Raw genomic sequence first — 24268 nt, 5'->3', positions numbered from 1 at the left:
AAGAAAATATTCTATTTGTAATAATTTGTATTATTTTTTTGTTCGATAATAATTTATAAGGATATGTTCTGCAATTAAAAATACAAAAACAATAAGCTTTCGTTATTGTTAGCTATTGGTTTACTCTGCAACTCGTTTGCGCACGTTCAAAATTTTTTACCTGAAAATCGACGACTCGTTTGCACACAACGAAATCAGTCGTTTACTTGAAAATAGATAACTCGTTTGTGCACAACGACATATTCACACATATGACACGTGTATACATATATCGTCACAGAATGCAGTACAAATTATCAAATATATTATCTTATAATCGACTGTGTAGACTATAGATTATATAAATTTGAATTTTCCAAACAATTTTTAGTAAAGTTTCGGTAAGTATAGACTAAGGATATGAACGGTGCAATGGTAACTAGTGTGTTAACAACGTAAAATTTAATATGGCGTAGAAATCTCTAATATTTTTGAATATCGGTTAGAAAAACGATGTTTTAATATTGATAATTATAAATTCAGTAAATACCGTGTTTTAATGACTGGATGTTCAGATTTTAGATGCACTAATAAAAAATGTCCTGTGAGTATTATTGTTAATAAATCGAACAAAATAATAAAATTAACCAACTTTCATAATCATGAGGAGTATAAAAATCAAAGGTAATAAGCAAACGAGTACTGACACTATGGAATGTCGTCATAGGCAGCCAAAATATATGTGCGCAATCGAGTAGTGCATTTTTGCGAAAAAGTTGTAACAAGAGTTGTAAAAAAGGTAAATGTGTGCAAACGAGTTGTAGCCATTAGTTAATGTATATGTAGAAAATTATAGCTGTGTTCCTTTTGTTTTCATTACCATTAAATCATACGATTGTTGAGCAATATAATTTTACGGTGCTTGTGTTTTAAGTTTGTAATACATTTTTTATTTATTTCTTTTATTTACCACGGAAATTATTTCAAATTATAAAATATTTTGATTTAGTTCAAGATTTATTAGCCGGCTATATTTAACTTGTAATATGCGCTTGTGTGATGGATAATTAAAATTATACTACGCACTTGGTGTCTGAATAGTATCCCTTTTTCCGTTAATGCTCTTATCAACATCATACTGTGCTGATAATGGACCGTTTCGTCGGCACTGCCGTGAATTAACATTAATAATTTTTTGTCTAAAGTCGTAGCCTTTTTACTCAAATCCGAGTCTTCGTATCCCCGGTAGTTGTCCGTGACATTTGGGGTGCCCATTAGTTTTTCAGTCCACGCCGAGTCTAAAATACAATTATGATAATTAATATACGTTGTAACGAGAGATGAAGATTATTTAAATGTATGGGTTTAATGTGCGAGTATCAGTACATAATCATCAGATCAGCTGAAGCAATTAAAACATCAACGAAGTAATTTTTTTTGTTTTTAACATTGCGCATATGGCTTTATGTATTTTCTTGTATTTATCAATTTTAATTGATCTATTAAAGGAAATGTCACCAGAGAGTTTATACGCGTGTGCCAGTGAATGTCACACGATCGTACGTTAGTATTTACCGAAATGCGCCCAGTTTGTAACGGGTGACGTGGCTATACCGCATCGAAATACCTCCGGTTGGTTGGCCAGTATCATTCCAGTAGCGTATCCTCCATATCCCTTGCCCCAGATTCCTATGCGGTCCTTGTCTATGAACTTCAGCATGTCCTTGAGATACCTGTCCCCAGACGTACACGCATGATGGTTAACGCAAACACAAACAATAGTGCAAAATCGATTTCGATAATTACAACAAAACTGAGATCTGGTCCTGGATGTCCGTGATTCCCAGATTGTAATATATGGACGTTCTGGACCTGTCACCCTGACCGAGTGTGCCACGGCCATCTATGATGGCGATTATGATATTCTTGTTACTGCATAAGTACGTGGCCCAATCTACCGACCACTCTTCTGTTACTGATTGAGTGCCGGGTTTTCCTTTTCTAAACAACAGAAATGCAAAAATTTAATAAATTCTACGGGAAGTGTTAGGAGACACTATGTTAAAAAGAAGAGCTCTAATCAATGTTAAGGTGGCTTAGCAACTTCATTTATTTCATTTTTTTTTTTATGTAATCTATTGTGTTTCTTAATATGTTTCTTATTTTTTATTATTTATTACCCAACTATTGACAAGTTACCAGATTTTAGTATTTATTTATGTAGATATTTTGGTTACGTAAATACATATAGTCAGAACTCCAACAAATAACAATAAATTGTTGAAAAATGTCCTATACACATTCAATTGGAAATAAGTTATGTTTTTTTTTTTTTTTTTTTTTTTATAGAGAATAAAAACAAAAATGATTCAACAGCCGATAAATTATAACATTGTAAAGATAAAACCAAAGTCAATGATCTTTTTTGGCCTTTTTTCTAACTTATGAGAAATAAAACCCGCAATTAAGTTTAAAGCTATAAAAATTGAAAGAAGTGACTGAAATAGTTGATGACCCCACGTTGTGACGAGGAAAGAATATTCTTTTATTGTTAGTGAACACCCACCTTCTATTTTTCTTTTGACAATTCCAGCAGTAATCTTAAAAATAATCAAAAAATGAAAACATAAAAATAATAAAATTAATATTTAAGAACCAAAATTTCACGAGTAAAAAAAAAAAAAGTATATATAAATATATATATGTATATAGGGAAAATAATGTTGATAATGTTGATTAATTATTTGCAACAGAACGAAAATTTTAAATATTTACTAATTTAATTTTCTGACGGACGAATCAATTTTTGTCACGACAAAATCTAGTTAACAACCAGACCCAAGACAATCAGTCATAAAATACAACTGAGAAAAAAAAACGATTAAGGACCTTACATGTATAAAATAAACGGAAATGCTGTTTCGTCATATTCTTTAAATGCTGGAGGCAGCATGAGCTTCGTTTGAGCGATAAATCCATTCTCAATCTCAACCTGCAATTATTATTATTTTTTTTTAACAAAATAATTTTTCTATCCTTTATAATTGTTTTTAAATCTTACCTGCATAATTTGTACGTTTGGCTTAGCCATAGAAGAATATCTATTCGCTAATGCTGTATAATTGTTTAATATCATTATTTTTTGATCCGTTTGCCAGTTCATTAAGATAACTTTAGGCACTAGAGGGCCTGTGAAAATGACAAGTTATAATATTATTGCATGCCGTCATCAATAGCACTCAGTTTGTTCTGGCTTTTATACAAATGGAATAGTTTAATCAGCTATAATTTTATCCTTAATACTTTAGTATAGAAAATGACAAAGCTAAAAGAAGTTTTAACAAATTAATTAACAGATATTGTCCAGTGATTAATGATTTTTATTTATAATTTTAAGGACTTGAAAAACACCCGAATTCGATAGTAATTTTAAAATCTATTTTCATTTATGTCATGAAAGATAAGTGAAATATGTTATGTTTATGGTAGTTCGTATTTTATTGTGTTGTTGTACACAATGCATGAAAACAAATATAAATCTTCGGACGTCGCTTCAAAAGAAGCTTATTATTAGTATTATTATTAGGTACTATTATTTATTTTGTATTATTACTATCATAGTTGTTTATTTTATTTATAATTTTTTGAAATTCAAAATACGTTTTAAAATTGTATATACATTTGTACATTGTAAATTAAAAATATTCATAAACCTAAACCACCCCTACATTAAACGAAAAATATATTACGAGTACACAAATTAATGAAATTTATCGGCATATTACCAAAATACAACTACCGTTCTTAGTGTAACGACGAAAACGTTCCTAATATGCATATATATTAAAAATATAATATTTCTATTTTAAAGACGGATGTTGAATTTTGTTTCGTTTGTAATTAAATGTTGTGGAATTTTAACGACGAGAAGCAATACGTTAAAAAATATTGATCGTAAATTTTATCATTATAAGAGTATAAAATAATATATTCAGTGCATAATAATATAATATCCCATTTATATACAACTGACGATTCTGTGTACAGCTAAAATTACCTTACCCATAAATTTAAAATGTGGAGATAATGAGAACGTACAGATATACCAAGAAGAATTTTTGAAATTGTATTTTAAAGAATTAAAATACTTTTGGGTTCTGAACTGTATTAACAACTTTTTCAATTTTTTGTTACCACGGAAATATTTTATTTTATTTAACATGTTAATTTTAAAAATTGTCGATTGAGTATACGTATGTGAATTAATACGGTATAAATGAATAAAAATAAATTTTATTAACTTTTTTTATTTATTTATTATTTTTCGCAGGAATAATAATTACTCTAATTTGAAATAGTAAAATATGTAATTTTCTCAGTGAGACTGAATGATTCAAGTAGTGATATTATACTTATAATATTTCTTATTGAATCGTAATTAAATCGACAGTAGCTTGTTTGAACACGACATAATATTAATTGACGTTAAATTCACGAAAAACACGCAATTAATCAGAAAAGGTTCATTTTTACAAAATACCGGAGTGGATTGAACTAGTGCACGCCATATTTTTTACATTTCAGCGTTTCGTACGATCAATAATAGCCCAATTGCGATGTTATCGATATACCTCAGTGGACGAGCGTATAATAAATTTTATTGAAACGGAATTATTTTAAATCGAAGTTAGAAATACGTGCCCATTACTTTTAATGTACTTGAACTTTCACCAAGCGTTTATCATAATAATAAGCAATTTTTTTTCGTTTATCGATCGCATGGAACAAACAACAATTATTATTAGTCTTTTACGTCCAGATTTGCACAGATTGATTTTAACAACAGTTCTGTGTAATTATAAAATACAAAATAAATAAACACAATGTAGGTAAGCTGTTTATATTTTATTTACGTTTTTTATTTTTGTTAGTTTTTTTCGTGTGTACTTACCTAAACATTCCAAAACGTAATATTTGGAATTCTGATACGGACAAAAATGAGATCGGACATATAGACAAGAGTTGGTACGTACTGGCCAGGAGTCCTGTGGTAGTTTCGATGATTCTAATCCTTTAAGACTTAATCGGAACGAGTCACTGTGAAAATATAAATATTTACGCACCATCTAGCGAATAATGCATGAACTACCAATGACATTAAATAAACCAAGAAGAAAAACAACGCGAAGTTTCTTCGTCATGTTCGATTAACTTTCGAGGTGTTTACGATATATGTTATTTATAACGAGATTTTTAAATGAAAATAATATAATCAAAAAAAATATTAAATTTTGAGTTTCAATCAGAAAATGTGACGATTTTATCTCTCGAGTCATAATAATTATCGTACAAAAATATTACAAAATAACTTGTGTTCTACCTGATGTCCGAACTAGTAGAAATGTTGATTTTTGTTGTATTCTTTTGTGGTCCATTCGGTGGACATGTCAGGCACTCCCAGCCCGATGTACTGTTCACGTTATCAGGAACTTTGTATAGATGCCGCTGCGATGGTTTACCTTCTGGTATTGCTTCAAAATATCTGCAAATTAATCACAGTGAACAATTTATAATAATAATCGGAAATGAGACTGCAATCAAATTAGTTAATTAAAATACAAACCCACGCATACTTACAAATATATGGGCATTTTATTTATTTCAGACGGAACTATTGATTTTCTGAATCAACTCTATCAAGAAAGATAAAATGGATATAATCGAATCACATGAAAATTAAGTCCCGGTAAGATGATCAAATTAAATCTTTTGATATACGGAAAAACAAATAAACATTTATTTACATATTGTTTTTACCGTAGCGTTTAAAACCGGCAATATAAAAAAATCGTTCATTGGTGTTACATGTGAGCACGTCATAAAAATGCTAGTGACAATCGATCTAAAATGAACAAGCTGTCATTACAAAAGCGACGTACGATGTATGGAACGTTATATAATTTTATCATATAACATCGCAATATCATCCGAGATTTCAGACGTCCGTATTATTATGATAGCCTCACAAATTGTGTGTCTTTCCCTAAAGTAGTTATCCGCTCGGCGCAGTGTATGGTTAAAATATATAGGGACGCTTAGTTATCTACGTGCAATATGCAAAAATTAGTAACCCAACATTACTAAAATATAATTGATTTTTTTTTTTACAAATTAAATTTTTCGTTTTAAAAAACTTAATAATAAATATTAATGGTAGTCATGTTATCTAAGTAATGCACTTCGCTATAATGTGATTATGCATTGAAATAATGCAATGTGCGTATAGTAATTACACAGTGGATATCATTGTTTCAATTCATTAAAACTACCTATTGATATTATTATTGTAATCATCATATTATACAAGGATTTGATTTTATATTTATAATTACATTTTTAGTATAAATTTCAAATAATATAATAGCAATTTTTCTCGCAAAGTTTAAAATAATCTACACATTATATAGTTTTTTTTTTTTTATGGTATAAATATATTAGCTAGGCCTATTCAGGAAAAGGCAATTTTATGGAACAAATATTATGCTAAAAAGACATCTAGGTGAATAGATATTTTATTTAACGTTTGTTTTGGTTGAATAAGTTGAATAATTTAATATGAATATTGTACCGGTCAAATTAAAGAAGTAAAAAAATAATATTTTGAAATAAATTTCAACAATTTTCATATTCCATAATGTTAAGTCTATTTCATTATAATAATGAATTAAAAATCCAAGACAAAGAAAAATAGGCAAAAAATTGGAAATTTATACAGATAAGATTGGTACGTATAAAAATAAAATGATTTTTCGTTACAATGAATATCGGCTAATACACGTCCAAATAGAAGAATTGATAACATAGCCAAAATAGAAATCAATATCCTAATAGATTAAAGAGAAGACGTAAAATTATTCAAATGAGGGTATAATCGATGACTAATATAATAAAAAAAGAATCTATTTGTAGACGTTTTCTATTATTTAAGGGCATTCAATTAATTTTGACAGTCAACGATCATATCATCTTCTCACGTATATTTCCCTCATGATAGCGGCATATAGTGAACCATGCAAAGGGTCAACTACGGATTTTATTGTCATGCGGACCCGTAAATATGATATCATAGGTACAACTTTACTTACATTAGCTGGTTCGTCTTGTCCCACTGGACGATGCGAACGACGGAAAAACTTCCGCTTGTCAACGGGATCATGATCTTTGTGGAAATATCGACCAGGCAGATGTGCGGATATGTACCATGCGGACCGTCCAACACAGGCAGGATCGCTAAGTAGCTAGTGCCCTCGTCGTTGAATGCGATCTCGGTGTTCTCCAACCATCCCTGACCATCGGCGATTTTCTCCACAAAGGACTACGAACAAACGCAACCATGAATACCGAAACGAAATTTATGTTTACATTTATTTATTCTAATTATGAAGCGTTAAAATAAAACTAAAATTAGTAAATTAATATATTATATTATAATAGTATACGTATTGTAATAAATAAATAAATAAATGTATAGCCTAGAGTATTATTGTATTTGTAATATAAAACTAGTTTCAAATCAAAAATTCATCATTAGTTATATAAAAATTTGATTTGAGTCATTAACTTTGTACGTACCTGACGATGAATTTTTAATCCAAAACGGGTCCTAAATTACAAATATAATAATGCTTCAGGCTAAGAATTTATTTATTTCTATGAATAAATTTTTTTAATGTCAAAAAATTTAAGTTGCATTCAATTATCATTTTATTGAAATCCTTTTTTTCTATAAACTAAGCCTTGTCATAGTTTATCGAAGTACATATTATTACCTTTATTTCTTAATTATTATAACACACTATCTATATAATTTTATCGTACCAATAATAGGTTCTTATTTTATTTCATTATAATGGTAAAGAAATTTTTATTTTTTTTTCTCACAATCATAAAAGCAATAATAAAAAAATTAAAAAGTGGCATGAAAAATTCTCTGTACATTTGTATGACGTTTGTGGTAAAAAACTACTCCTAATTAGTATAATTTTTAATAATTTAACCATAACATTTCGTCTAAGTTTTATTAAATTTAAAACATTGGTTTTATGTCTAGTAAAATTTTTATATGTGGAAAAGGCTTTCAGGAAGCCCTCTAATCAAAATAGTTTATGCGCTCAATCAAATATTAACTACTTATACAACATATAAATGTTTCATAAATGAAATGTATGCTATGCGATTTAACCATTTTGCTGACTAACAGACCGTATTATTTTATATAACCATTATAAAAAAGAAACTTAGTTGTTATTTCTCTGAGATTTCTTTATAAGTTTCATGTACTATTATAATTATTTAATTATTAAAATAGGATTCATGAATTTAGCAATATTAAAAATTAAAGTTTTAAAAATGTTATGTCAAATATATATATAAATAAATAAATATATTCAACAATAATTTTATGTGTATCTTCCGATGGAATAAGAAAAAACAAATTTAACTAAATATTGATCCTATAAAATTATAATTGAGTGATTGAAAATAGCAATATTATAATTTCTTATTATAAATTGTAAGTTTGTAAGTAATATTATTCACGCTATATTATATTACTATTTATCAAATTATTATCGAAATATTCTCTTTATGAATGAAATATTTTTTTATTATTATTTGGTTTTATAATGTAATATTTTCACGACACATTCAAACATATAATTACAAGGATTTAAAAAATAAAAAAACGTACTATACCAACAAAAAAAAAAAAAAGTATAAATCAATGTTAAAAGATTAGACGTTCTATTTTGATATCGTCTAAAAAAAAAAAAAAATGATCTTACAGCTCGGTAGTTTATACCGTTTACGTAGCGATATACTCGTATTTGTTTTGTTTCGACTTACGTCTTGGCAATCCCATTTTGGTTCAGAGCACACAGAAATGACCATTACCGTTTGTTTTCTATTCATCCAAACGATTCCGATTTTTTTGTCATTTGCCCACTTAATGTGCATCAAATAGGGTTCTCTATAAAATCATAATAACAAAAAAATATTAGTCAGTTACCAGATCATAACGATTCAATTATAATCGGTCTTACTTTTCCAATTGTAAAGCTAGTGGTTTGCTTAGCATGGTAACATTTGATATACTGTCGTTTTTCAAATCTTTTATCCACACTGTCACAATTGGATTTGGTGTCCCTGCCTAGAATCAGTAATTATTCAAAGATTTTATTGCGTGAAAAATGAAAAACATAAAAAATTAATATTTTTGAATGAAAACCATATTATGCTTAATCATTTAAACTTTTAAGTTTGAAAAACGTTACATAATAAATATTTTATTAACATGATTACTGAATTATAAATTGTTTAGTTTAAATTATACATACAAATGTCACTGATTCTTTCTGAATTTTATCTATTTTTTATTTAACTATCAAACAAAATAAACATTTAAAAATTATAAATAAATAGTTGTTCTTGTTCTGTTCAACTATTTCATAATTATAATTAATTATAAAAAAGAGCATGGTCAAAATGTAATGGGATATCTTATGGTTATTTATATATAAAAAAATAATAATTTATTGATATTAATGATATATATATATATATATATATATATAGATCAATGGTATAAAAATTAATATTATATGTAGTGTATATTATACCAATCGGACCAAAACGATCAGAGAACTTATTAGACAATCTACATAGAAATAAATAAACAAACAAATACAATTATTTTAAAATTTAAAGAATTTATGTAATGCCTATTATAATATATACATATGAAGTCCGAATGGGTGCCCGGGAATTGGGTTACAATTAATCTTTTTTCAAAAAGGTTTACGCTAATTGGACCCCTACAGTTTTACATTTATAACAGGTAGACCCAATGATTGAGCCACTATTTTCAACTATTTTTTATTATTGTATCAGATAATTAGGCCACTAATAAATTAATATGTCATATATATAATAAATATTGCTACAATATGAATGGGACAGCAGAAATCGCATGAAACATTGGTCGGTGAAGTATTGGCCAAAAATACAGAACTTAGAACTGGGAACTAAAAATATAATATGTCATAATTTAATTGAACCACAAAAAGTTTTATTATTATACCTCCTTTGTACATAAAGTTAGGAATAATGAAGCAATTTGTAAAGGCCCTTGATAAAAATGGACATTGTTTCCAATATCTGTGTCATACATTTCCTGTATTATCTGGAAAAAAGCTCAAAGAAGGTATATTCAACGGGCAACAAATCAGAATACTAATGAAAGATACAGATTTTCAAAATAGTATAACCACCGTAGAAAAAAAATGCATGGTCTAGTTTTAAAAGCGTGGTGTCGAAATTTTTAGGTAATACGAAAAATCCAGATTATAAATCGATCGTAGCCGATTTATTGAAAAATTTACAAGTATTGGGCTGTAATATGAATATAAAATTGCATTTTTTAAATTCGCAAATTGACTGTTTTCCGGAAAATTTGGGTTCATTAAGTGAAGAACAAGGTGAACGTTTTCATCAAGACATCACAGAGATAGAAAGACGGTATCAAGGTAGAAAGGATGTTAGTATGATAGCCGATTACTGCTGGTTAGGTTAGGTTAGGTTAGGTTAGGTTAGGTTAGTTAGGTTTAAAACATGAAACTGAAAAACAAAGCTGCAAAAGAAAATCAAATAAATTTAGTTTTTACGATCCTGCAAAAAAAAAAGAACTAAAAACAAGTTACTTTAATATATTTTTTTTAATACTTTATAAGTAAGAATTAAAATAAACAATTTTTTTTTTAAATAAATTTACTTAGTAATTATTTTAATTTTATTTTAGTTAAATTTATAGCAATTAAAATATTTCAAATAAAATAATAACGTATATTATATATATGTAAATGTTATACTATCTTATATATCTCAATTGTAAAAAAACCTAGACGTGACAGAGACAAAATAATTTCAGATTTGAATTTTGCGCATGAAGATCTATAAGGACCAGGTATTATTATACAAACAACAAAAAAAAAAAATTTTCGCTAGACTGTGATATTTGGATTTGAATTACCGTGAAAATCGACTGTAATGAATTGACATATTTATAAAATTACCTTAGGGTATCGTATCGACTGATAATATGGATACTGATATCTAGTGTTGTAAATTGGATATTTGTATTCTCCAACTAATGAATCGTTAAACGTCACATAAGCTAAGTATCGTCCAGATGGTGAAAACCAAAATGCTTCGTCCGATTTGAATATTTCCTCTGAAAATCAATTTTAAAAAAAAAATCAATGACATTTTCATGATTCTAAATGTAATAGCAAAATAAATATTTTCTACTTTTATGTTTTGTAGAATACCAATGAAAAAAATAAAGTGTTTATATATAAAGTTGCGTAAAAGTTCTCAAGGAAAACCAAATTGGGTTTTTTTTTTTTTTTTTTAATAGATATTGAACAAAAAACATTTATTTGAAATGCAAAATAGTACAATATTTGTTCAACCTTTTCGTATCTATACTCGTATGTAACAAACTCGAGTGTACCGAAGAACGATTTAAATATTTGTTGAAAAAATATTATTGGAAAATGGTGTTTTAAATTTCAAAATATCTTAAAATAAATTATAACTTGAATTTAAATAACATTTTTGATTATATTTTGCCATTTTAATCTTTTTTTATTTCATAATGTTTAACTGTACTTTTTTATTGATATTTATTTTAGCTAACTTCATTCGTGTATGTCATTTATTGGAATTATATTATACGGAACAACATAAATAATTTGTGATAAATATGTATACACCTAAGTGTGATATGGATTTTATAAAGAAGTATTTTCAGAAATAAAAATTATGCTGTGTATACGTTTTTTTTTTTTTTATTTAGTAAGTAATCTACAATCTATACATATGTTTGTACATTAAATAGGTTTTTGAAATAGGTATATATATAAAATAACATGTATGACAGATAAGGGAAGGCACCCATTGGTGACACCCAGCATGTGTTTTACTTTACTATTTAGTTATTATTGTAATGTAGTGTAATGAAATGAATGAGTATGAATGTTAAGATGAAGTTAAATTTAGAGATCTTTGCACCATTTTCTTTTTAGCCTACGAATTGGGTTGTTAGGTTGTTTATTTGAAGACAATTTGGATATGAGAGGGTTCTTATTTGACTGGATTTTATTATGATATTTATTATAGAAGTTTTTTGCGATTTTGTTAAGGGGTTCCATTCTGAAATCCTTGTTTAAGTTTTTATTAGTGACGTACCAGGGAGATGAAGAGATAAGTCGAAGACATATTGATTGAAAGGATTGCAGAGTTGCTAAGTTTGATGGTTTTGCGGCTCCCCATAGTTGGATACCACAATTCCATAGTGGTTTAAGTAACAATTTATAAATAAATGTTTTGCTTTTGATGTTCATTTTGGAACGTAATAGAGGTTTGAAAAGATGAAGACGGGAGTTTAGAGCTTTGCGTTTGTTTTTGATATGTGAGGCCCAAGTCAGTCTCCTATCTAGGATCAGGCCAAGATATTTGGTTTCGGTGTAGACGGGAATGGGGATATTATTAAAAGTGACTGGTGGGCATGTTTCTCTTTTTAGGGTGAAAGTGATGTATGAGGATTTGGACTTGTTTATTTTTATTTTCCATCTCTTAGTCCATAAGTGAATTATGTTCAGGTGTTGTCGAATCATACTAGAAACTATAGTTGAATTTTCGTTAGACGCTGTGATAGCTGTATCATCTGCGTAAGTTACGAGTTCAGTGTAAGAGGTTTTTGGGATATTGTGAGTAAAGACACTGTATAAAAAAGGAGCAATGTCGCTGCCTCGAGGAACGTCGGCTTTATTATTAAAATATTTTGAGCGATTAGAGTTTTGCCGAACTACGAATGTGCGGTCGCTCAAGTAAGACTTTATGAGAAGAAAATAGGGCGCAGGAAGAAATTTTTTTAGTTTGTACAGAAGTCTGTCGAACCAGACTCGATCAAACGCTTGTGCTATATCTAAGAAAACAGCTGCACAAAAGTGTTTCTTTTCTAGAGTCGTTGCTATTGTATCTATTATACGATGAAGCTGATGAATGGTTGAGTAATCTTGCTTGAAACCGAATTGTGTATTTGGGATTATTTTTGCTTCGAAAGCTAAACGAAGAAGTCTTTTTAATAGAATTTTTCGAATATTTTAGATAATGATGGTAATAGGTTTATGGAGTGGTATGATGTAATTTTATCGAGGGATTTGTTCGGTTTAGGAATTAGTATGATTTCGGCAAATTTCCAAGTCGGTGGGTAGTAGGATAGGCGTAGCATTGCATTATAGATATTAGACAAGAGTAAAATTACAATTAAAAAGAAGATTAAGTAAGGTCAAATTAAGATTAGGTCAAATTAAAAAGAAGAAGCCAAAAACATAATCATATTTTCAAGTAATAAGACATCACGGTTTCGTTTACTAGGTTGGAATAGAGTGATCAGAAAGTTGTATGTTGAATAATAATTTACTTTTTCTGAAATACATTATCGAAACGAAAATACGGTTTTGACTGTCGGTAGTATAATGTATATAACGATTATACGTAAATTACATTACTTATTAGTTTATCTACATATGCATACAACAATCATAGTCAAAAACGTTTCGAACAAACGGACTGTGGTGATTATCTCTTTTATTCTTTTGTAAGGAGTTCGATAACGAAAATATTTGAATCAAAAAAAATATATTAGCTTACAAATGTTCAAAGTGAATCACGGTGTTCGTGAAAAGTCGAATTTAACTTCGAGCACTGATAATTTAGAAATATTATGCAGATTTACCATCGTTTTATTGAAATAAGTTGTGGTCGCGTGGATGCAGCCACTAGACGACGCTGCAATCGTTGGCGATCTGTCCAACGAGCACTCAAATGGAAAGGAATGTCAGATTTGTTTGCAAACGATCCCAGCGACGTCTAGCTGCTGCGCCCGCATAGGCGGTACAGTTTTTAATTTTAATTTTAAACGCGCGTACATCGTCGTGATGTCAAAATGATATCCCATCGGACACCACGCTTACCCTGGTACAGCCAGTCCGGTACGCCGTTGAACACGGTGGCCGAACCCGTGTCAGTGATCCTGAAAATCCTGCTGTGACGATTGCCGTGGATCTTGTAGTACAAATCGTTGCCGTGCACGAACACCAGTCCGCTGCCCGTCGGTGTCCACCGTGCCCTTTGGATGTACGTGTGCTCGGCATCATCCACCGTCTTTGAGACAGTCGTTAGCGGCACTCCGTTCCTGGGGGAACAATAACGGTCACATTAGAACTCGACTCGGCCGAACCTGTACGTGTATACTTACTGGGTTGCTACTTCGAACACGTGGTACCTGGCTTCTCGCGTGTTCGTGTAAATCTGAGGAAGAAAGGAAAAAATAAAATTTTTTTTAAAAAATCACTTGTATCCAGAATATTCAAATATCCATGCATTGTCACAAGACGATCTACAGATCTTTTCCGGATGGGAACGGGCTGTTCTCGACTTTCATTCACGAGCGCTCCCCTAAGCGGCTGTTCTCGACTTTCATCCACGAGCGCCCCCCCTAAGCGAATGAACTGAGTTTTTGTGGGCCTTTCAACCGAACGCACCCGGTCGAAGTTTGATTTATTCTAAGCCGATCATACTTTTGAACGTACTAAGAGATACAGTGAGTACGCGTAGGAACTTGGACTTGGCTCGATAATCATTATCGCCTGATGTATAGCGTTGATTATTATACTTTTGTTCGATGGCAGCTCATATGGACCATATACGTTTGAGTACAAATAATTTGTAACATACCTATGCAATCGGGTAAAATATATAGGTACAAACTCATTACGTATGAAACATGAACAAGAAATCTTGTTTTCATGCGATCGACGAATAAAAACGATCAAAACTAGTCCGGTACACACATAGATTGCACTTTAAACGACCAAGTATTATTAACCGACGTGTCCATATATGTAGTTAGTTTTTGCAAGACTGTCCAGAGCACAACAAATGTAAGCTCCGCTTATAAACACTTCTTGACATGAAAAGCTGCAGAACCTTTTATTTAAAAATACATTTTTCTGTTAATTACAGAATATGCGCATAATAACCAATCTAAATTTGCTATAGAAACCTAATAATTTTTTATATAATTTTCTTGGGTGGTTCCCGTGGCCCTGTGCACCATGGGATGAGCCGCCTCTAATGTCGCCAGATATGATATTATTCGTAATAATATTTTATTTATAATATCAATGAAAAAATAACCATATGGCCGATTGTACGTGAATAAGTAAAATATTTATTATTTATATGTATTATACTCAACCATTGTGAATAACCTATAGTATACTTGGGAAATAAAAAAGACAGGATTTTTTTTTTTTTTTTAATTGCTTGGTAACTTAAAGAAAAAACCGTAATCATCGTGCGTACAGTTCAAGCTAGTTGAAGTTTTACTGTGTTAAAAATATAATAAAACTTCGTATGCTGATTATTTTCTACCAACTGAAAAATTTTATATTATTAGTAAATTACATTGTACATTGTATATAATTCAACAATCCAAAATTCAGCGATTTCAACAACAGTAGGTATAAGGTATATATATTTTTATAATCCATTCTTGCCCTGCCTAATAGATGTATGCTTTAGAAGAATTACAAATAAATTACATTCCTTATTATTTAAATTGGATTATAGATTAATGTCTATCGTGAGAAATCATCATATTTGAATTACCTACCAATAGAAAAATAATATTTATATAACATATTATATATGATATTTATATTTATAAATTAGACTTTAAAAATGTTAATGTTCAATATTTATGTATTCTATACTTATTTTAAAAAGTGAAACATTACTTATTCTATTTAAAAAGTAAAATAAAAGAAGGCTAATAGTTAAGGTTAAAACCAGTTTAAACCGAAACCAATAATTTTTATTAACAAGAATCGAAACTGATACCGAAACAGAAATTTTTTTCCCTGGCCAGAACCGAAACAAATTAAATTGTATTAGTTCCAATCGCTGGTCTGTGTATACAATTTCAAGTACAATTATAACTTCGATCACCACCATAATATTTTATAATTCATTATTATCATAACGAAAAATTATAAAATAACGGCATATCGATTTTAAAGAAAATCAGAACAATGTTTTTATTGTAACTCAAAAAATAACAAATGAAGATTCTTGAAATTTTTTTTCGAGGCTTTTATATCATCATTCGCTATTGTTGGTATAGTTTTCAAAATAATTGATGAGTTATTTTTTTATATATTGAAAACTACTTATGTTTTCTTGTTTTTTATTTGAATATGACGATAAAATAATTTTAAATAAACCTAAATATTTAAAAATATAAAACCAATTTTCTCATACATTTATTGATTAATAAAAAAGTTGAATTTAATCAAAAAAAAAAAATAAATAAATAAATAAAAAATGTCCAAATATTTGAATATTAAACCATGCTAAAACTATAAAAATAAAGAAAACCCTTTTGATTTTAATGATTTAAATTCATTAAACTATCAATTTTATATATAAACTTTAAAATTGGAAACAAGGTTTTCAAAAGATTTTCTCTGAAGAAAAAAAAAGATAAAAATGATTTATAATCGCGAAATGTGCAATAAGAGTTATAAAATAAAATTTTAAAGAAATTGAATATATCAATTTCCATTAAATTATTTTCATTATTCAATCGGATATATTTTATAGTCAATAAATTTAAGTGAAACTATTTGTTTATAAATTGAACATAAAATATAATTTGTAAGAACTTGTAGAAACTTAAGTGGATTGAGCATTGAATTTTTTTCTTTTTATTCAATAATGGTTTTTTACTATGTGTTTCTATTGTAAAATGTATACTTTTAAAATCAACTATGCAGTAGGTTGTTGATTATTTTTTTGATATTTATTAATTATATAGTAAAAACATAAATCTTTTTTCTATCTCATAATTGTAAAAATGATTTAATTTTGTAATTTTGAAGTGTAATAAATTTCCATTTGATTAAAATCTTTGCTATTATTTAAATTTATCAGCGTATAATCCTGCAGAATTACTTTTCACGGCATAATGCTAAATTATGTGCAATTTAAATTCAATAAACTAAGCGAAAACTTCTAATTATTCCGTAATTGTTTCTCAAATAGGTGCATGGTAAACAAACAATTAAAATTTATACGCAAAGGAAAAAATATTCGTGTGGAATAAAAATTTCGAAAAAAAAACTCTAAAATGTAAGAAAAAGCGTTTCCATTAAGTGCAATGATGCGTCGTGACTGCATTTAATCGTCACGCGTTGCCTAATCGAGCACGGCTTAGAGTCCATATACCCACGTTCGTAAAAATGTAAATTCGTTCTAGGAAATATATTAAGCTGGCCCACCGGAAACGTTTCTCACAACGCGAACGGGCCTCTGTATAAATTATAAATGTCTGTAATGAAATGTACGTCGACGTGCCACGATAGCAATCAAGGTGCAATGAGTGTTTGGAGCATCGTTGTAAAGGTTGTACATTTCACGAGAGGTTGAACCTTTTTCTTCCCCTTCACTATTTGCAATGAGAAGACATGCGTAAAACAATTGGGTGCGGTACGTTTGGTGTAAAAATAAACGAACACAAATTTAGAAGAAAATATTATTTCCTTTTGAGTACTGCGAAAACAGGGTACTACACATAGTGTTGAATAAGCCACAGACAAAAGGACAAAAACGGTTCAATTTTGAAATATCCAATCCGAGTATACCTTTTTTTATTATATACATATCATATTAATATATGTTTGTCACCGAGATAATAAAATATCGGCAACTAGGCCTTTGACTGGTTCCATTAATAATTTATTAATTTTGCTAAGTGACGCACGCGCATGTCAGGGCGAAACATAAGCATTGAACACCATTGTAATATTTTTTGCACTGTTCCAGCTTTTGTCCTTACGTATTAACATTGTACATTTCATTGTCCACATTATCGAAATACTATTTTCAAAACAGTTACTTGACGTTAAAATAATAAATTAAAACAATTCCCATGGGCAAATATGATTCGACCAAATAGCGTTATGGTACCTAAACATTTCTTGAAAATAATTATATTTCATCAATGTTTTTGTAACAAATATATTATAACGTGTTCAAATAATTTTAATTGTTATTCAAGTTACACTGCCCATAACACACAAGAATCATTTTCATTCGAATAGTTTTTTCAATCCATGTACAGTGAAAAAGAATTGATTTTACAATGTTTATGTGCTTTTTCGGTGATCAAACTTTAAATTTGCACCCGAAAGGGCTTTCTCGCAGTTGTACTTTTGCCGAGAAAAAATAAATGGACAAAGTATACGTTACTCGATCATACCACTACGCTCAGCTTTAACTACAAATACTTCCGTGTAAGCCTTAGCCTTAAATTTAACATTATATAAATATTTTATCGAAATTCATTTGCTATTTAAGCTGCTTGAAGAGCAATTAATTAACCAAAGAAGTTTTTTTAATTTTACGTGTGTGTACTTAGGATTACAAAACAAACAACGGCTGTTGTATTTAAACACTGTAAAGTTTCGTTCGAAAAAAAATGTCTACAAAATAAAATGAAAAAACAAATATTATAAAGTATCCAAATGTACTATTTTAAACTACACAGAAACTCAAATCGATACCTACGCTCAGGATTGTATGAAACAGACTACTCGAGTATGTGACATTGGAAATGGCAGCAGATTAAATTTAAACTTTAAATGTTTGATATAGTATACATTGTACACGAACTGGAAAAAAAAAATGAAAGTAAAAAAAAGTTTCTCGTTCCATTTCAACGGTGCATATAGTTTATTATTTTTTACCGAGAAAAAAGTTTTGTTTTTTTTTCCTTTTCACATTTTCTATTTTCATTTACATTGGATCGCCACTCTTTGGATGTTGAATATATTGAAAAACTGACTTCATCATAAAACTTAGATATGATAAAAAACTTTATCGAAAACTTTGGTTTACGTGTCTATATACATCAAACTCCATGCATATTTCGACTCTTCAAATCTTGGCGTGTCGCTCGATAGTCGCGTTATAAAATGTATTCAAAATAAATTACTTCAATGTTGAATTATTTGAACGGAATCTAAATATTCATATGTTATATATATATATATATATATATATATATATTTATATTATACGTGTTTTGGTTTTATATATTTTATTGAGTTTACTGTGAAAATCATAATTATTCTCTTCAAGGGCGGAGTGGGAAGTTTATTCAGGCCGGGAAAATAATTTCATCCAGGCCACTCAACATTTTCATTTCTGGAATAGAAAATGTATTTCATCAATTTATGTAGTATATTTAGTACGTGAATGTGTATAAATAATAAATATTAAAATATTTTGTTTATTATGGTTTTAATTATTAATACAACTTTAAAACTAAAATCTACAAAAGAAAATATATTTGCATCAAATTGTTTTTGTATACTCGTAGTATTATATTAATACTTTAAATTCAAATAAAATTAAAATTAAAACTTCAACTTACAATGGTCAAATTAATTTAGCATTAATTATAATTTTGTTATTTTTACTTATAATAATAATTTGTTTAATAATTTACTCTTTTCTCCAATGGAGTTTATTATTTCGTCCTAATTAAGTTCGATTAATACCTTTGTCTCGGTGGCTATTAACATGAACGTTTCTAAGTCTTTATTGCTCATTGTACTTCTTATTCGGTTTTTTATATACTTTAATGTTGAAAATGATCTTTTACATGCAACTTGTGTTACGGGCAATGTCAATAAGAACTGCTAACGCTAGTGTCAAAGTTGGATATGTGTTCGAAAATACACTATATTTAATTAAGGCCTTGTAACAACAAAGAGGACAGTTTTGACAACTACTGCATTGTTTTATTTTATATGAATTTGAATCATCGTCATCTTCAGTATCTTCGCCATCCGCACAGTATTTCTTATTATATTTGTCATTTACTGATTTTTAAAATATTTCCTTCAAGTAGAAATATGTAATAATTGTTCACATAAACTACTTTCAATTTTATCTACACCATTGTCTCCTTCAATAAATTATTTAAGTTTCGAAGATAATATAGATAAAGTATAATTTGGCATTCCATTTTTGAATGATTCAACATTTTTTAGCAATAAAAGAAAAAAATTAAAGTACAATGCATTATTTTTAATAAATCTTGTAGTCATACTTTGTATAATAGCATCAAACACTTTATTATCTACCTAAACTTCAAATTTTTTTGCAACATCAATGATTGGGTCGTCTTCGTTTTCATAGTCAGCATCCTTTTTTTTTTCTCATACATTTATTTTCAAACTGGTCTCGAATAATACACATTTCTAAATCCTCCTTAATTTTTTCATCATCAGTATTTTCAATCTCTAGATCAATTAGGCGTTACGCCTTTTCTATGAACTTATCACATGTAATTTTTGTATTTTCCATATCTCGTTGGTGTTTCTTTATTTGTTCTAAATTCCCTTCGACCATTTGTTGACATTTTAATAAATCTAAACCACTTGATTGTAAATATCTGAATAAGGGGCCTGTTATGGAAAATATTTTTATAAATATATGTGCAATGAGAATATTTTCATACTTCAATAATGAAGATAATAAACCGTCAGCTTTAGATTTAATATTAGGTTTAAAACTTTCATTATTGGATATTTTAGATAGAGCAATAATCAACTCGGTATACAAAGCATCGTCAAATTTATCATAAGTACCGAAAATTCTGTTAAGGGCGGTTTGCTTTGCTGTCCATCTTGTTTCTCCGATAGTTTGTAGACGTTTATTTCGAATAATAGCATTATGATTATTATTTATTAACTTCCAAATATTCATACGCTTATATGAATCTTTAAAAAATACAGCACATAAATTAAAGATTGAAAAAAAACGTTGCTACTTTAACTGGGATTTTTTGTAGCGTCACATATTAACAAATTTAAAATGTGACTATAGCACCAAACATAAACTTATTTACGGGTGCTGTTTTGCTAAGCCAAGACAAAAAACCTTTATATATGCCTTGTATATTAGCTGCGCCGTTTGCAGCGTTCCTAATACAACGAGTAATGTGTACGTCTACTTCAAGTAATGTAGATTGTAATAATTTTATCATACCTTTCTCTGTAAAATCGGTACAGAACTTAACAGCGATTAATTTTTCATCTATTTCTCCATTTATTACGTACCATAGTATAACTGAACACTGGTAAATCACCGAAATATCCTGGGTAGTATCAATTAAAATAGAAAAAATATTTGATTGTTTCATTTGATATGAAATTGTCGACTTTATCATTGAAGAAATCGATGCAACAACATTATCTATTGAATAATGAATTAAAAGAGTAACAAAACTTTCACGCCTTTTAGATTCACGTTTATGCATTTTTTCTCTTGTATTTACAATTTTTTTCAGATGTTCATTTAAAACAGCGTCATATTTATTTAATGATGTAATCACTTCAAGAAAATTACCATGATCTATTATAGGATCATTGAGTTAATAAGCAGCTCCATTATTTTTACCTCGTATACTTAAACCACGTTTTCCAATAACTTTTATAATATCAATAATTCTATCATGAACTGCGCTATTTTTTTTTAAAATTCTTCTCTTTGTATTCTTTTAAGATCAACAAATAATAAACTTTCAATATTTTTTTTGTTGAACATGCATTAAATAAGCATCAGAGTACTGTACATATATGGCATTTACTTGCCTCGTGTTCTGAAATACGTTGATAAACATGTTTCCAGTCACTCATACCAATAGTAAATGCATTACTATCAACCAGACTTGGGTAAAATACTTTTTAAAAGTATTTAGAATAAATACTCGAATACTTACAAAAAATAGTATTTCAAATATGTATTCAAATACTATATACAAATTATATTCCGAATACATAATTTAGTATACTTCAAAAGTATTTCAAATACTTTTAAAGTACTTCTAGTTTTCATACTATAAAAATCATAGATGTCCACTGAATAGAAATATTTGAAATTTAAACTAAATATATGTTATTTTATTGTATTTTTATATAAAATAACTATTATAGTTTATGGTTTTCAATAATAATAAATACCTGATATTAGCTTATACAAGATATGATGGAAAGGTAATAAAATCATTTAAAAAAGAGATGATTTGATGGTATTTGAAATACAGTATTCAGAATACTACCCAAGTCTGCTATCAACTGAAAAAGCCAGACAAACCGAACAAAATATTTGTTTTTATTGCTCATTGTATGTACACCAATTTCTATTTAATTTGTTTTTGCGAAAAAATACCTTTTTACTTAAAAGTGGTAAAATTGAATCATCTCATGGTTGTACCGGGTGATTTTGAAAAAAATATAATATATTATGAGTATTTGGTTTCATAAATTTGTTTAATTCTTCAGTTTTTTCTGGATTGATAACCGGAGTATTACGTCGAATTTGAAGTTGAAAAGAACTACTATTTTTGAAATCGCATGATTTTTTATTTTTAATAGCTTTATTCATTTCAGTTTGAATTATATTCATTTTTGATTACATGCAAAAAAAAAAAAATAATTAAAACTGAATCGATATTGACTATCTATATTTTAGAAATGGAGATGTAGGAAATTTTTTATTGACTGAAAATTTTTTTAACAAAATTATCGATTATTATAACATTCATAAAATTTTTTTTTTTTTTAAATATTTTAAGTATAGGCTTTTGTTTTTCTCTCTTTTTTTATTTTAGCAACCATAATGCAAATATAGCATTTGAATTATTCTTATTTGTAATTTTTTTAATTTGTGTTGTTATTTAACTTTATTCTTTATTTAAAATATTTAAAAATACATTTTGTAAACCGTATTTTGAGGATACTTTTTTACATTGCCTTTTTAATAGTTGTGATGGAATTTTACTTGTTTCACAGTCTGCTTGGTACACATGTTAAGAATGATTATATTATGTAACTAAAGTTTGAATAACTTACAAAATTGGTTTTAATAATTTTATTTTTTTAATTTGGTGCAAATTTACCCTTTAACGCAAATTATCTTCAAACTTAAAGTATGTAGGTACTAACGTATAATAGTATCTTTATTACATGTTTTTTTTTTCTGTAATTATCATTGTCACCTGAATGTGCAATAATTTCTCTTATGAATTGTATATTAAGACTATATAATGTTATATAATAAAATAATTGAATTAATAAATTGATTATTTTCCTATTAGAATTATGATCGGTTTCAAATGATAAATCATTATGTCCAGAGATATTTTCAGCATCAGTTTTAAATGTATTTAAATTACTTTTAAAAAAAATTTGAATCCAATTTCACACATTTCTTTCCACTCAATATTAATAACTATTTATTTTTTCCCTATCTCTTTCACCACCACATTTTCTTTTCTGATTATCATTTATTTCGAATAGATATATGTAATTAATAAGATATTTAAAACAAACCTTGTTAATACGTTAGTAAAATATAAATATGTAGATACGCCACTAGTCCATCATATGTATGTTTAAACGATTACTGTAACACTAACAATAACTCATATAAAATATTTTGGTAATCTTGTTTTAGCGTTGATATCAAGACGACTATAATAAAATTTATTAGATTAATCTAAGTTAATTAGTTGTCCGCCTTAATAGTCATTTTTATATTTTAAATACATTTTATGTTTGTCTTATCTAACCCTATTCCCGGCATACAAAAAAATCCCGATACTGTTTATGGTCATCATTACTTATCGACCATATATATATTCATGCGCACGTAAGAATTATATATAAATACTCGTATATAAAAGAAACGATAGAAAATTTTCATATTATCTATGACTACATTATTTTCCTATCTTTTTAATCTATTTACACTCCCGGCTAACAGGCCATTTAGCTTCCAGGCCACCGGTATTTTTCCCGGTATCCCGGTTGGCCCCTGCACCCCCGATTCTCTTAATTTAATATTCAATAACATGCAATTTGCTTTATAACCAAACACTCACATTTCACTTTAAAAACTTGCAGAGAGTTGATAAATTTACTTCATGCAATATCTTCATTTGAAAATAACAGAAAAAGCAGGCTTTGCAAAAATGTTTAGGTATTTTTATAACTATAAAAAAGTATAATAAAACTTATTAGAAATGCTAATC

At 28.3% G+C, this 24268-nt stretch overlaps 1 protein-coding gene across 4 annotated transcripts in view; it reads right to left on the bottom strand.

Moving 5' to 3' along the window:
- LOC112684458 (prolyl endopeptidase FAP) overlaps positions 1 to 24268 on the bottom strand; it is a 234175-nt gene that overhangs the window by 2374 nt on the left and 207533 nt on the right. For all 4 annotated transcript variants that reach the window (XM_025555998.1, XM_025555999.1, XM_025556001.1 and 1 more), the window contains 13 exons: positions 14360 to 14412; positions 14076 to 14296; positions 11109 to 11266; positions 9081 to 9187; positions 8884 to 9007; positions 7125 to 7354; positions 5360 to 5521; positions 4931 to 5076; positions 3041 to 3168; positions 2874 to 2971; positions 1786 to 1980; positions 1555 to 1712; positions 1066 to 1277 (listed from right to left, as the gene is read on the bottom strand). In XM_025555998.1, coding sequence (XP_025411783.1) covers positions 1066 to 1277; positions 1555 to 1712; positions 1786 to 1980; positions 2874 to 2971; positions 3041 to 3168; positions 4931 to 5076; positions 5360 to 5521; positions 7125 to 7354; positions 8884 to 9007; positions 9081 to 9187; positions 11109 to 11266; positions 14076 to 14296; positions 14360 to 14412 — 1992 coding nt within the window. The remainder of the gene's footprint in view (positions 1 to 1065; positions 1278 to 1554; positions 1713 to 1785; positions 1981 to 2873; positions 2972 to 3040; positions 3169 to 4930; positions 5077 to 5359; positions 5522 to 7124; positions 7355 to 8883; positions 9008 to 9080; positions 9188 to 11108; positions 11267 to 14075; positions 14297 to 14359; positions 14413 to 24268) is intronic.

Source organism: Sipha flava, unplaced genomic scaffold, assembly GCF_003268045.1.
Source record: "Sipha flava isolate LNK unplaced genomic scaffold, YSA_version1 24_pilon_pilon, whole genome shotgun sequence".
NCBI classification, from domain to species: Eukaryota; Metazoa; Arthropoda; class Insecta; order Hemiptera; family Aphididae; genus Sipha; species Sipha flava.
The sequence above is the reverse complement of the archived record's forward strand: the minus strand, read 5'-3'. Positions and strand labels throughout refer to the sequence as shown.